This window comes from Eurosta solidaginis, chromosome 2 (assembly GCF_040869045.1).
Source record: "Eurosta solidaginis isolate ZX-2024a chromosome 2, ASM4086904v1, whole genome shotgun sequence".
NCBI lineage: Eukaryota > Metazoa > Arthropoda > Insecta > Diptera > Tephritidae > Eurosta > Eurosta solidaginis.
Window position 1 is genome coordinate 282676138 of NC_090320.1, and position 12123 is coordinate 282688260.

The 12123-nt window shown below is 35.8% G+C and overlaps 1 protein-coding gene across 1 annotated transcript in view; it reads left to right on the forward strand.

The window, feature by feature from the left end:
* The first annotated feature begins 3061 nt into the window (after positions 1 to 3061).
* Positions 3062 to 12123, forward strand: part of LOC137241068 (uncharacterized) — a 45093-nt gene continuing 36031 nt past the window's right edge. Inside the window, exon 1 of the mRNA XM_067768259.1 lies at positions 3062 to 3134. Coding sequence (XP_067624360.1) covers positions 3112 to 3134 — 23 coding nt within the window. The 5' untranslated portion in view covers positions 3062 to 3111. The remainder of the gene's footprint in view (positions 3135 to 12123) is intronic.

Below are 12123 nucleotides of genomic sequence, written 5' to 3' on the forward strand. Positions count from 1 at the left end.
GCGCATTCTAGAGTCACCCCTGGTCCACCTTTATGGCGATATCTCGAAAAGGCGACCACCTATACAACTACCACCACTCCCTTTTAAAACCCTCATTAACACCTTTGGTTTGATACCCATATTGTACAAACGTATTCTAGAGTCACCCCTGGTCCACCTTTATGGCGATATCCCTAAATGGCGTCCACCTATAGAACTATGGCCAACTCCCTCATAAAATACTCTTTAATGCCTTTCATTTGATACACATGTCATACAAACACATTCCAGGGTTTCCCTCGGTTCATTTTCCTACATGATTATTTTCCCTTATGTTGTCACCATAGCTCTCAACTGAGTATGTAATATTCGGTTACACCCGAACTTAACCTTCCTTACTTGTTTTTAAGTAAATTTCATAATTGAAACTTTAATTAATGGGCTTTGTTTGCTTTGTATAAATAAATAGCAAAAGCTAGAAAAATAATAACTTAAAAATAACAAAATATTGCCCAACGAACCCATAGCAAAAAAAGTTTTAAGGTCAGTGACTAAAGTTGAAAGGGTTTCGGAACATTCTGATATTTTTTTTGTATCCTACGACTGGATCAAAGGCGTTTCATTCTGTCACATCCACGCTAAAATTTTGTGCTTATTTATTTCACAACCCATTTCATTATTTCCAGTTGTTTTACACGCTGTGTCATTATATGTATGTTGGTAGGGCGCCAGTCTGCAAACGAAAATAAAATGCCAATATGTAAGCAAATGAAATTTTAATGGTAAATGGGCAATTGTCGTTTTCACTTATTGGTAAAATTAATTGCCACTTTGTAGTCAAAATCAGCGGCAAACCATTTGACATTGTATGGCAAACCGTTTTTATTGACATCATGGCCAAGCATTACAATGTTTGCCAAACTCAGTTGCACAGCGGAAAAGCGAACTCACTTAAACTTGGCACTGCCGTCACTTCATTACTTTCGCCATGGCTCAAATTTTAAAAATTTCACTATACATATGTGGTGGCCCAATTCCTTATTTTTCAAAATTCAAGATTTTAATTGATGATCTATAATCTATATCTATTGATCTTATAAAATAAAATCGCTAAATGTCATTGTACGCCCATCACTTCACACAAAATGCTCCGATTTTAAAACGGTTTTTTGAATTTGAAAGCTGATATCCCTCGGATAGATTGTGACGTCTGTCCAGATAGGAAGGCTTTATTTTCGTGAATAACTTTACTTCTACCCACCCGATCATGAAAATCTTTAGTGACTTTTTAAGTTTAGAGGCGGTCTTTATAATAATTCGGAATTCCATATTTCTTCTTTTTATTTTACTTTTTTTTGTACCAAAGTTGATTATTTTACATTTTAGCGTTGTCGTCTGACTAGAGGAACATACTTTTAAGCCTATATAACCGCATAGTTCGTATTCTTTTCAAAATTTATCAGTAAAAATTCTAACTTATTTCTGGGTAATCACAGTGTGGGATTGTTCGATTTGTATTTAGGCCGCCCTTTGCCTGGATTAGTATTTACGAGGCTTTTTTCCGGGAAACGAACCAGGGGAGGGACTGGGCTGGGACTTGGACTTTGACTTGGACTGGGACTTTTGGGCTGGGACTGTAACTGGAGCTGGGACTGGGAATAAGGGATGGAGACGAATAAGAACAAGAGAGAGAAAATAGTGACGGAGAAAGCGATGGAGAAAGACGAAGATAGGGCAGGAAAGACGGAGAGGGAGAAAGATACGCATAGAAAGAAATAGGCAGAGGGAGGAGAGAAAAAAAGGACAAGAAGGAGGGGAGTTAGAGATAACAACTTCTTAAAACTTATGTAGATTGACCAAAGTTAGGGTAGAACAACGTCTGCCGGGTCTGCTTTTATTGATAGATAAACGAGATGAAAATTTATTTTTTTCACTTTTTGGAACGTTTTATGTTCCGCTAGCTTGGTTCACTTTCAATATATGCAAAAAAGTATACGAATGAGATAAATTGAACAATACGGGTCTCTTAAAGGTAAATAATATACCTTTTTACTTCCTGGCTCGAGGTCATATAAATAAAAACACGGTGTTTATATTATGTGCAAATAATTTATTTTTGAAGCTCATAATTGCCAATAAGTTTAAGAACAAAGAGCAATTCCAAGAGACAGATAGGTAGGGACTTGATTTCGATTATGAATACCCAGCAGAAAAAATAAACGGTGCTGAACGAGTACTAACCGGATGAAGAGCGTGACATTTAGTACCCACACTTGTACCAATAGCGCTTAGATTCACGCCAGGTATATATATTTAAATAAATTTATCAAAGGCCGCTACTATTTAAAACCACCTGAGTTTGAATTAGTTACCGACGCGTTCAAATGGCAAGTTCAGTGTAGACCTTTTTAAAGCGTTCCTAATTTGCTCAGTCTTAGGTGGTTCTGAAATAGTTGCAAACTTTTATTTATTAATTTAAATCCATATTGCTCAGACTTCAGCGTTGTTGATACAAGTGTGGCTACCCACTCTCCCGACATGCATCCTATTAGAACCAGATCGGAAGTAGTCATTAAAGGCCGTTTTACCATCTCCAGTTAAGTTAGATTTTATCTGCAGGATAGCTACCTATCAGATAGATTCATTTGACACTTAAGTTTTCACCAACAGAGTGAGCAATCAAGGGTTAAATCGATAAGTAGGACATTTGTGTAGAACAAAACATCTTTTGTGAATACACGAAAATTGGCCAAACAGCTTACTTTTGTTTACATTGTGTTAGGAAATGCACATAACAGCTCGCGTCTCTGTAGACAATTAAAATTTATATATCTTAGAAATAAGTGGGGGACCTAAACCTGTATGGCGAAACTGTCGCTTTGCGGAACTGTCTGTAATTTTTTCTGTAGGGTGTATACAATTCTACCCGAACTTAGGTTACTTACTGTTTTTGTTTTTTTATTTGGAATGGTATAATATATTTTGTGTGTGTGTGTGGAATTTTCGCTGAAAAAATCGGTATAGAGTAAAAGTATAAAAGGCATGAAAATTTTTAATACCACATTGTCAGTTTTGGATTCGAAGAAGTTAGTGATATTTGCTTGTGATATCTTCAAGATAATACGATACAAAATGGTGCATCATCAGTTTGCTATGTAAGTAACGAAATTAGTGTTATCCTTTCAGATTTATTGAAAAAGCAATAGTGTTGTAAATTAAAAGATATTTAAGGGTAAACTACATACTGCTTTTTGGTATAAATTTAGAGAAACATTTATATCCTGTTTTTGAACTTTTCCTGTGTTTAAACCACATCTAGAAATAGCTAGTGGCATAGGTCCTAGAAAGCATTATCAAAAGAACGGAGTTATTTTGTAAGAAATGTCCTGTATTTAATAGGGGTTTTCAGTTTTCTTTAAAGACACGTTAGGTAACACTTTGGACTCTATTAAGTCAGTGGATGTCTTCGCGGGCCAGCCAGTTCAACCTAACATAATCTAATTTAGCCCGATGAATCTGATTCATAATTTGCAGTACCTACTGATAGGCTAATGGCTACATTCAATGCGCTCACTCAAACAAAATTTAAAAAAATACAAAGCGGATCGAATCGGCCACGTTATCAAATCGGTAGTTTATTTCTGCAGTGGGTTGAAAAACATATCTATTAGAGTCGAAAAAAATTAAATCTGTTTTTCTGATGAGTGCCGGCGGGATTATTGTTCCTTTTGGTTTGAAAAACTTACATGCGAAATTTGGTGGCGATCCGATAACATTCAATGGGCCCGAAATATATTTGAATTTTTTATATTCAATTGCATGCAGTATGTGACATTTTATTTGCTTTTTTCGTTTTTATACTTATACAACACATTATTTTTAAAATCGAAACAATAGAAATGCCAAAATTGTATGTAATTTTAACGTAGAATTCAGTCAACTGGACTAAACAGTTCTTATCTTACTATTACATTTATAAAAATTACACCTAGTTTCATAAATATCAACCTATTGACACAACCAACTGCAGCACTAATTGCAGCTTTCCTCATCGTTTGTAAGTAACCGATTATAATCTTGAACAAATTTAATCCCTCTTTTAGTGGCATCGTTAACGAAGAAAAGATCGCGGCAGAAGCTCCAGCCTTCTTCAAAATCGAAAGCCGATTCCCAAAATGATGGGTCAAGATGAATGAAATTTGTAGATAAACCGAAATTTCCAAAAATTCTTTCGTTCGTTCTGAGACAAAGTCACTCAAAGTATAGTTAGTAAACGCGGATATGTTTGAATAGCTACGGCCATTATTTAACTTGAATACAGGGTTCTCTGAATCAAGTTTTTCAACCATATTGCGTTTTTCTTCAAGTGACACATTCGGGTCGAAGAATGATAGTGCCACCGTTTGTTCGTTAATATACCATTAATAATTACTTATTTTTTTGATAACAATGGCAAATACATTTGTATCTATATCAGAACATCTTAACGCATCTTTTATGAAATTCAAATCGTGAAGCGGTGCTGATATAGCATTTGTACTGAGAATCCATGCTTTTATATAAATATTTACAAGAAAACTACAAATATCTTGTACTCCGTCGAGTTCGTTTTTTGTAAGATTAAATTTTGACCGAAATATAACCATCTTTAAGCAATATATTGCTTTTATCATTCACCGAGCATGACTGGTGGCGCCGGGTGTTTTGAAATTGAAATTTCTAGCACCAAGAAAGATCAATGCTAATTTCCTTATAATCTTCTCGACTATGCAATTTAGTAAGTTGGTTACTACAAGTCTTTTAAGTCTTTCCGGTTATTTGAACTAATTTGTGAAAATAAAATTGCATCATCAAGTCCACTTGAAATGTTTCTTGGTAAAAATTTGGCAAATCTTTACAAGGTAAATGAACTAAATTGTGGCCTATTATTCTTCTAAATAAACAGCAGCTCCATTGTCAACACCAGTATTCGAAGCTGTAGTGTCATATGATAGCCCTTTTACTTTATCTAATACATTCCATTGTTGTAGTCGACCACATACCACTTCTGCAATATTTTTACCAGTTGAATAATTTATTTAGGGTGCTCCGAGAAATTTACTTGTACCATTGTAGCTGACCAAAATTGCAATTCGATCAACTTTTCTGCGTCCTGTTAAGTCCTGCATCAGCCTTCCTTCGAAATATGCGGTCAATGCCCCATCTTTACTTAACTATGAATTTAAAAAAAAAAATAAAAATTACCAATATTTTGAACGCTGCTTACTAACGAGTCCAGCTTACATTATCAGAGAAACCAGCTGAGATATTACTGAACTCTCTCAAACGATTTTCCCGACGAAGGCGATGAATTGTGAAACGGTTGATGGCATATTCTTCTACTCGGTGACCCAATGCCTCAACAGTTGCAATTAGTATATGAGCTGTCATGCCATCCGATACTTTCGCATTGTCCAATGCAGCTACCACACGCGGAGTTATAAAGTGCTTCCGACCCCTTTTTGTGACAGGAGCAGAGCTGTGTTTTATTTGAAAACTAGCATTTGATTGAAATACCATTGATTCTACTTCTGTTCTACAATAACCTCTTCCACCTTTATTGCTGTCTGGTTCATTTTCATCATATAAATCATTGCAATCGATCAAATTGGCAACAGCTAAGAAATTGTGAAAATGATAACAGGACCCCACGTTTAAACAATAACAATGATTTACTCTGTTAGTTAAAATACTAAGAATATGCTAGCTTTTGCCTCAGGCGGAGCCAATAACATGACCGGGTCGAAGCATTCGCTCGCTCGAATTTTTTAAAAAGAAATTCCTAACTTAATTACTTTTAAATGTATATGTAATTCTTTTGCACTTTGCTCTTCGTATGCCTGCTTAAAGCTACCCAGCAGTGTAGAAACATTGGTGCGCAATGTGTGTTTCCAATAGCTCTCAGAGAAGTACCTACTCAATTGAAAAATATAATTGCGCTATTGGAATTGCAGCCAAAAAAGATGCTACATGTATGTCAAACTGGCTGGCTATGCTTAGAGGCAGTAGTATACAGAGTATTAGAACTTTATGAGCCATTAAAAATATTTTTAACTTCGCTGTTAATGTTGACAAAATAGACAGTGCAAAAACCATTATTGATAACTTGGCTGATATGAATGAAATTTATCTCACCATCCTCAAGTATATCCTTCAAAATATTAATAAAGTTAATAAAATTTTCCGGAGTGAGGGGCTTCAGTTACATATGTATTCAGAAAGACATTATTTAAGTATATTGTATAATTTTGTAAAGCCGGAATGTATTACATTAGACAACATAGAAATTAGGGATTATAAAAACATTTCAAATATATTGCAAAGATTTATATAGGAGTTTAAGCGATGAATAAGCTTATCACCTCTAACATTTCCCAGCAAGAGGAAGTCAAATTTAAACAAGATTGTATTATTTTTTATATAGAACTATGTGATCAAAATAGAAAGCGTTTTGATTTTAACAATGCTGTTCTACAAAACTTAAGTTTCGTGGATCCCAAAGAAGTTGCTGGAAAAAAAATTTAGTCTTGCAACATTTTTCGCACACAATCGATCAGAAAATTGTGCAGGATATTGATAGCGAGTTTAGAATTTAAGACATATTTTGAAGACATTTCTAAGGTTTCTCCAGAAGTTTTTTAGAAAACTATTTCTTCTATCAAAAGAGCTCATTCTACATACGCCTTTTATAATTCATGTGAATTCGTTGCAGTTCTAATGTGCTTGCCACACTCTTGCGAATGTAGAACGAATTTTTTCTAAAATAAATTGAAACAAACCAAAAATCCGAAACCGTCTGGAAACTGATACATTAAAAGGAATATTGCTAGCCCAAGATTATTTAAAATTGAATAAATTTTCCTGTCATAATATTGAACTGCAAATAAATATGATAAAAAAATTAACGCGAAAATGTATAACTAAGAAACTAAAATGATATAGGAGTTTATGCGAGGTTCGATTCGAGCTCAAAGAAAACAAAGGAAAAACAAGTAAGGAAGGTTAAGTTCGGGTGTAACCGAACATTACATACTCAGTTGAGAGCTATGGTGGCAACATAAGGGAAAATAATCCTGTAGGCAAATGAACCGAGGGTAACCCTGGAATGTGTTTGTATGACATGTGTATCAAATGAAAGGTGTTAATGAGTATTTTAAAAGGGAGTTGACCTTAGTTCTATATGTGGTCGCCTTTTCGAGATATCGCCATAAAGGTGGACCAGGGGTGACTCTAGAATGCGTTTGTACAATATGGGTATCAAACGAAAGGTGTTAATGAGTATTTTAAAAGGGCGTGGGGCTTAGTTCTATAGGTGGATGCCTTTTCGAGATATCGCCATGAAGGTGGACCAGGGGTGACTCTAGAATGTGTTTGTACGATATGGGTATAAAATTAAAGGTATTAATGAAGGTTTTAAAAGGGAGTGGTGGTAGTTGTACAGGTGGCCGCCTTTTCGAGATATCGGCATAAAGGTGGACCAGGGGTGACTCTAGAATGCGTTTGTACAATATGGGTATCAAACGAAAGGTATTAATGAGTATTTTAAAATGGAGTGGACCTTAGTCCTATAGGTGGTCGCCTCCTCGAAATATCGCCATAAAGGTGGACCAGGGGTGACTCTAGAATATGTTTGTACGATATGGGTATCAAATTAAAGGTATTAATGAGGGTTTTAAAAGGGAGTGGTGGTAGTTGTATATGTGAAGGCGTTTTCGAGATATCGACCAAAATGTGGACCAGGGTGACCCAGAACATCATCTGTCGGGTACCGCTAATTTATTTATATATGTAATACCACGAACAGTTCTCTGCCATGATTCCAAGGGCTTTTGATTTTGCCCTGCAGAACTTTTTTATTTTCTTCTACTTAATATGGTAGGTGTCGCACCCATTTTACAAAGTTTTTTCTAAAGTTATATTTTGCGTCAATAAACCAATCCAATTACTTAAATTTTTATTACTATTAATTACTATTAATTATGGCATTTTTTAATTTTTCGTAATTTTCGAAATCGAAAAAGTGGGCGTGGTCATAGTCGGATTTCGGCCATTTTTTATACCAATACAAAGTGAGTTCAGATAAGTACGTGAACTGAGTTTAGTAAAGATATATCATTTTTTGCTCAAGTTATCAGGTTAACGGCTGAGCGGAAGGACAGACGGCCGACAGTGTATAAAAACTGGGCGTGGCTTCAACCGATTCCGCCCTTTTTCCCAGAAAACATTTATCGTCCTAGAATCTAACACCCTACCAAATTTCACAAGGATTGGTAAATTTTTGTTCGACTTATGGCATTAAAAGTATCCTAGACAAATTAAATGAAAAAGGGCGGAGCCACGCCCATTTTGAAATTTTCTTTTATTTTTGTATTTTGTTGCATCATATCATTACTGGAGTTGAATGTTGACATAATTTTCTTATATACTGTAAAGATATTAAATTTTTTGTTAAAATTTGACTTTAAAAAATTTTTTTTTAAAGTGGGCGTGGTCGTTCTCCGATTTTGCTAATTTTTATTAGGCATACATATAGTAATAGGAGTAACGTTGCTAGCAAATTTCATCATGAATCTTCAACAACTGCCAAATTACAGCTTGCAACACTTTTAAATTACCTTCTTTTAAAAGTAGGCGGTGCCACGCCCATTGCCCAAAATTTTACAAATTTTCTATTCTGCGTCATAAGTTCAACTCACCTACCAAGTTTCATCACTTTGTCCATCTTTGTGAATTATCGCACTTTTTGTGTTTTTCGAAATTTTCGATATCGAAAAAGTGGGCGTGGTTATAGTCCGATTTCGTTCGTTTTAAATAGCGAACTGAGATGACTACCCAGGAACCTACGTACCAAATTTCATCAAGATACCTCAAAATTTACTCAAGTTCTCGTGTTAACGGACGGACGAACGGACATGGCTCAATCAAACTTTTTTCCGATACTGATGATTTTGATATATGGAAGTCTATATCTATCTCGATTCCTTTATACCTGTACAACCAACCGTTATCCAATCAAAGTTAATATACTATGTGTGCAAAGAACGCTTAGTATAAAACAATTTATAAAATCAAAAGCAAACAAAATAACAAAAAAATAACAATGGTTTTTGTAATTGATATTACAGAAAAATTGTAAGTTTACAAACGGCGATGGTTACTAGGACATGTTTCTGAATTTCACTTCTTCATCAGCTAGCTTTTCGGGAGCTGAGCGTTGAACTCGAATCTCCAACATTCATATCAGTGCAAGCCTTTTTAGCTGCTAAGCCATATGAATGTCCCGTTGTTCGCTGTACAATTGGTCTCTAAGAGTTGCCTTTTTATACTCAGTTGAGCAGAGCTCACAGAGTATATTAAGCTTGATTGGATAACGGTTGGTTGTACATATATAAAGGAATCGAGATAGATATAGACTTCCATATATCAAAATAATCAGGATCGAAAAAAAATTTGATTGAGCCATGTCCGTCCGTCCGTCCATTAACACGATAACTTGAGTAAATTTTGAGGTATCTTGATGAAATTTGGTATGTAGGTTCCTGAGCACTCATCTCAGATCGCTATTTAAAATGAACTATATCGGACTATAACCACGTCCACTTTTTCGATATCGAAAATTTCGAAAAACCGAAAAAGTGCGATAATTCATTACAAAAGACAGATAAAGCGACGAAACTTTGTAGATGAGTTGAACTTATGACGCAGAATAGAAAATTAGTAAAATTTTGGACAATGGGCGTGGCACCGCCCACTTTTAAAAGAAGGTAATTTAAAACTTGTGCAAGATGTAATTTGGCAGTCGTTGAAGATATCATGATGAAATTTGGCAGGAACGTTACTGCTATTACTATATGTACGGTTATTAAAAATTATCAAAATCGGAGAAGGACCACGCCCACTTTTAAAAAAAAAAATTTTTTAAAGTAAAATTTTAACAAAAAATTTAATATCTTTACAGTATATAAGTAAATTATGTCAACATTCAACTCCAGTAATGATGTGGTGCAACAAAATACAAAAATAAAAGAAAATTTCAAAATGGGCGTGGCTCCGCCCTTTTTCATTTAATTTGTCTAGGATACTTTTAACGCCATAAGTCGAACAAAAATTAACCAATCCTTTTGAAATTTGGCAGGTGCATAGATTTTATGACGTTAACTGTTTTCTGTGAAAATGGGCGGAATCGGTTAATGCCACGCCCAGTTTTTATACACAGTCGTCCGTCTGTCCTTCCGCATGGCCGTTAACACGAAATCGACATATCTTTAATGAACTTAGTTCACGTGCTTACTTGAACTCACTTTATCTTGGTATGAAAAATGAACGAAATCCGACTATGACCACGCTCACTTTTTCGATATCGAAAATTACGAAAAATGAAAAAAATGCCATAATTCTATACCAAATACGCAAAAAGGGATGAAACATGGTAAGGTAATTGGATTGTTTTATAGACACGAAATATAACTTTAGAAAAAACCTTATAAAATGGTTGTGACACCTACCATATTATGTAGAAGAAAATGAAAAAGTTCTGCAGGGCGAAATAAAAAACCCTTAAAATCTTGGCAGGTATTACATATATAAATAAATTAGCGGTATCCAACAGATAATGTTCTGGGTCACCCTGGTCCACATTTTGGTCGATATCTGGAAAACGCCTTCACATATACAACTACCACCACTCCCTTTTAAAACTCTCATTAATGCCTTTAATTTGATACCCATATCGTACAAACTCATTCTAGAGTCACCCTGGTCCACCTTTATGGCGATATCTCGAAAAGGCGTCCACCTATAGAACTAAGCCCCACGCCCTTTTAAAATACTCATTAACACCTTTCATTTGATACCCATATCGTACAAACATATTCTAAAGTCACCCCTGGTCCACCTTTATGGCGATATCTCGAAAAGGCGAACACCTATAGAACGAAGGCCCACTCCCTTTTAAAAATACTCATTAACACCTTTCATTTGATACCCATATCGCACAAACAAAGTCTAGAGTCACCCCTGGCCCACCTTTATTGCGATACCTCGAAAAGGCGTCCACCTATAGAACTAAGGCCCACTCCCTTTTAAAATACTCATTAACTCCTTTCGTTTGATACCCATATTGCACAAACGAATTCTAGAGTCACCCCTGGCCCACCTTTATGGCGATATCTCGAAACGGCGTCCACCTATGGAACTTAGGATTACTCCCTTTTAAAAAACTCATTAACACCTTTCTTTTGATACCCATATTGTGCAAACAAATTCTAGGGTCACCCCTGCTCCACCTTTATGGCGATATCTCGAAACGGCGTTCACCTATGGAACTAAGGATTACTCCCTTTTAAAAAAACTCATTAACACATTTCTTTTGATACCCATATTGTACAAACAAATTCTAGGGTCACCCCTGGTCCACCTTTATGGCGATATCTCGAAAATGCGACCACCTATACAACAACCACCACTCCCTTTTAAAACCCTCATTAATACCTTTAATTTGATACCCATATCGTACAAACACATTCTAGAGTCACCCCTGGTCCACCTTTGTGGCGATATTTCGAAACGGTGTCCACCTATAGAACTAAGGCCCACTCCCTTTTAAAATAACACCTTTCGTTTGATGCCCATATTGTACAAACATATTCTAGGGTCACCCCTGGTCCACCTTTATGGCGATATCTCGAAACGGCGTCCACCTATGGAACTAAGGATTACTCCCTTTTAAAATACCTTTCTTTTGATACCCATATTGTACAAACAAATTCTAGGGTCACCCCTGGTCCACCTTTATGGCGATATCTCGAAACGGCGTCCACCTATGGAACTAAGGATTACTCCCTTTTAAAATACTCATTAACACCTTTCATTTGATACCCATATCGTACAAACGCATTCTAGAGTCACCCCTGGTCCACCTTTATGGCGATATCTGGAAAAGGCGACCACCTATACAACAACCACCACTCCCTTTTAAACCCTCATTAATACCTTTAATTTGATACCCATATCATACAAACACAATCTAGAGTCACCCCTGGTCCACTTTTATGGCGATATTTCGAAACGGCATCCACCTATAGAACTAAGGCCCACTCCCTTTTA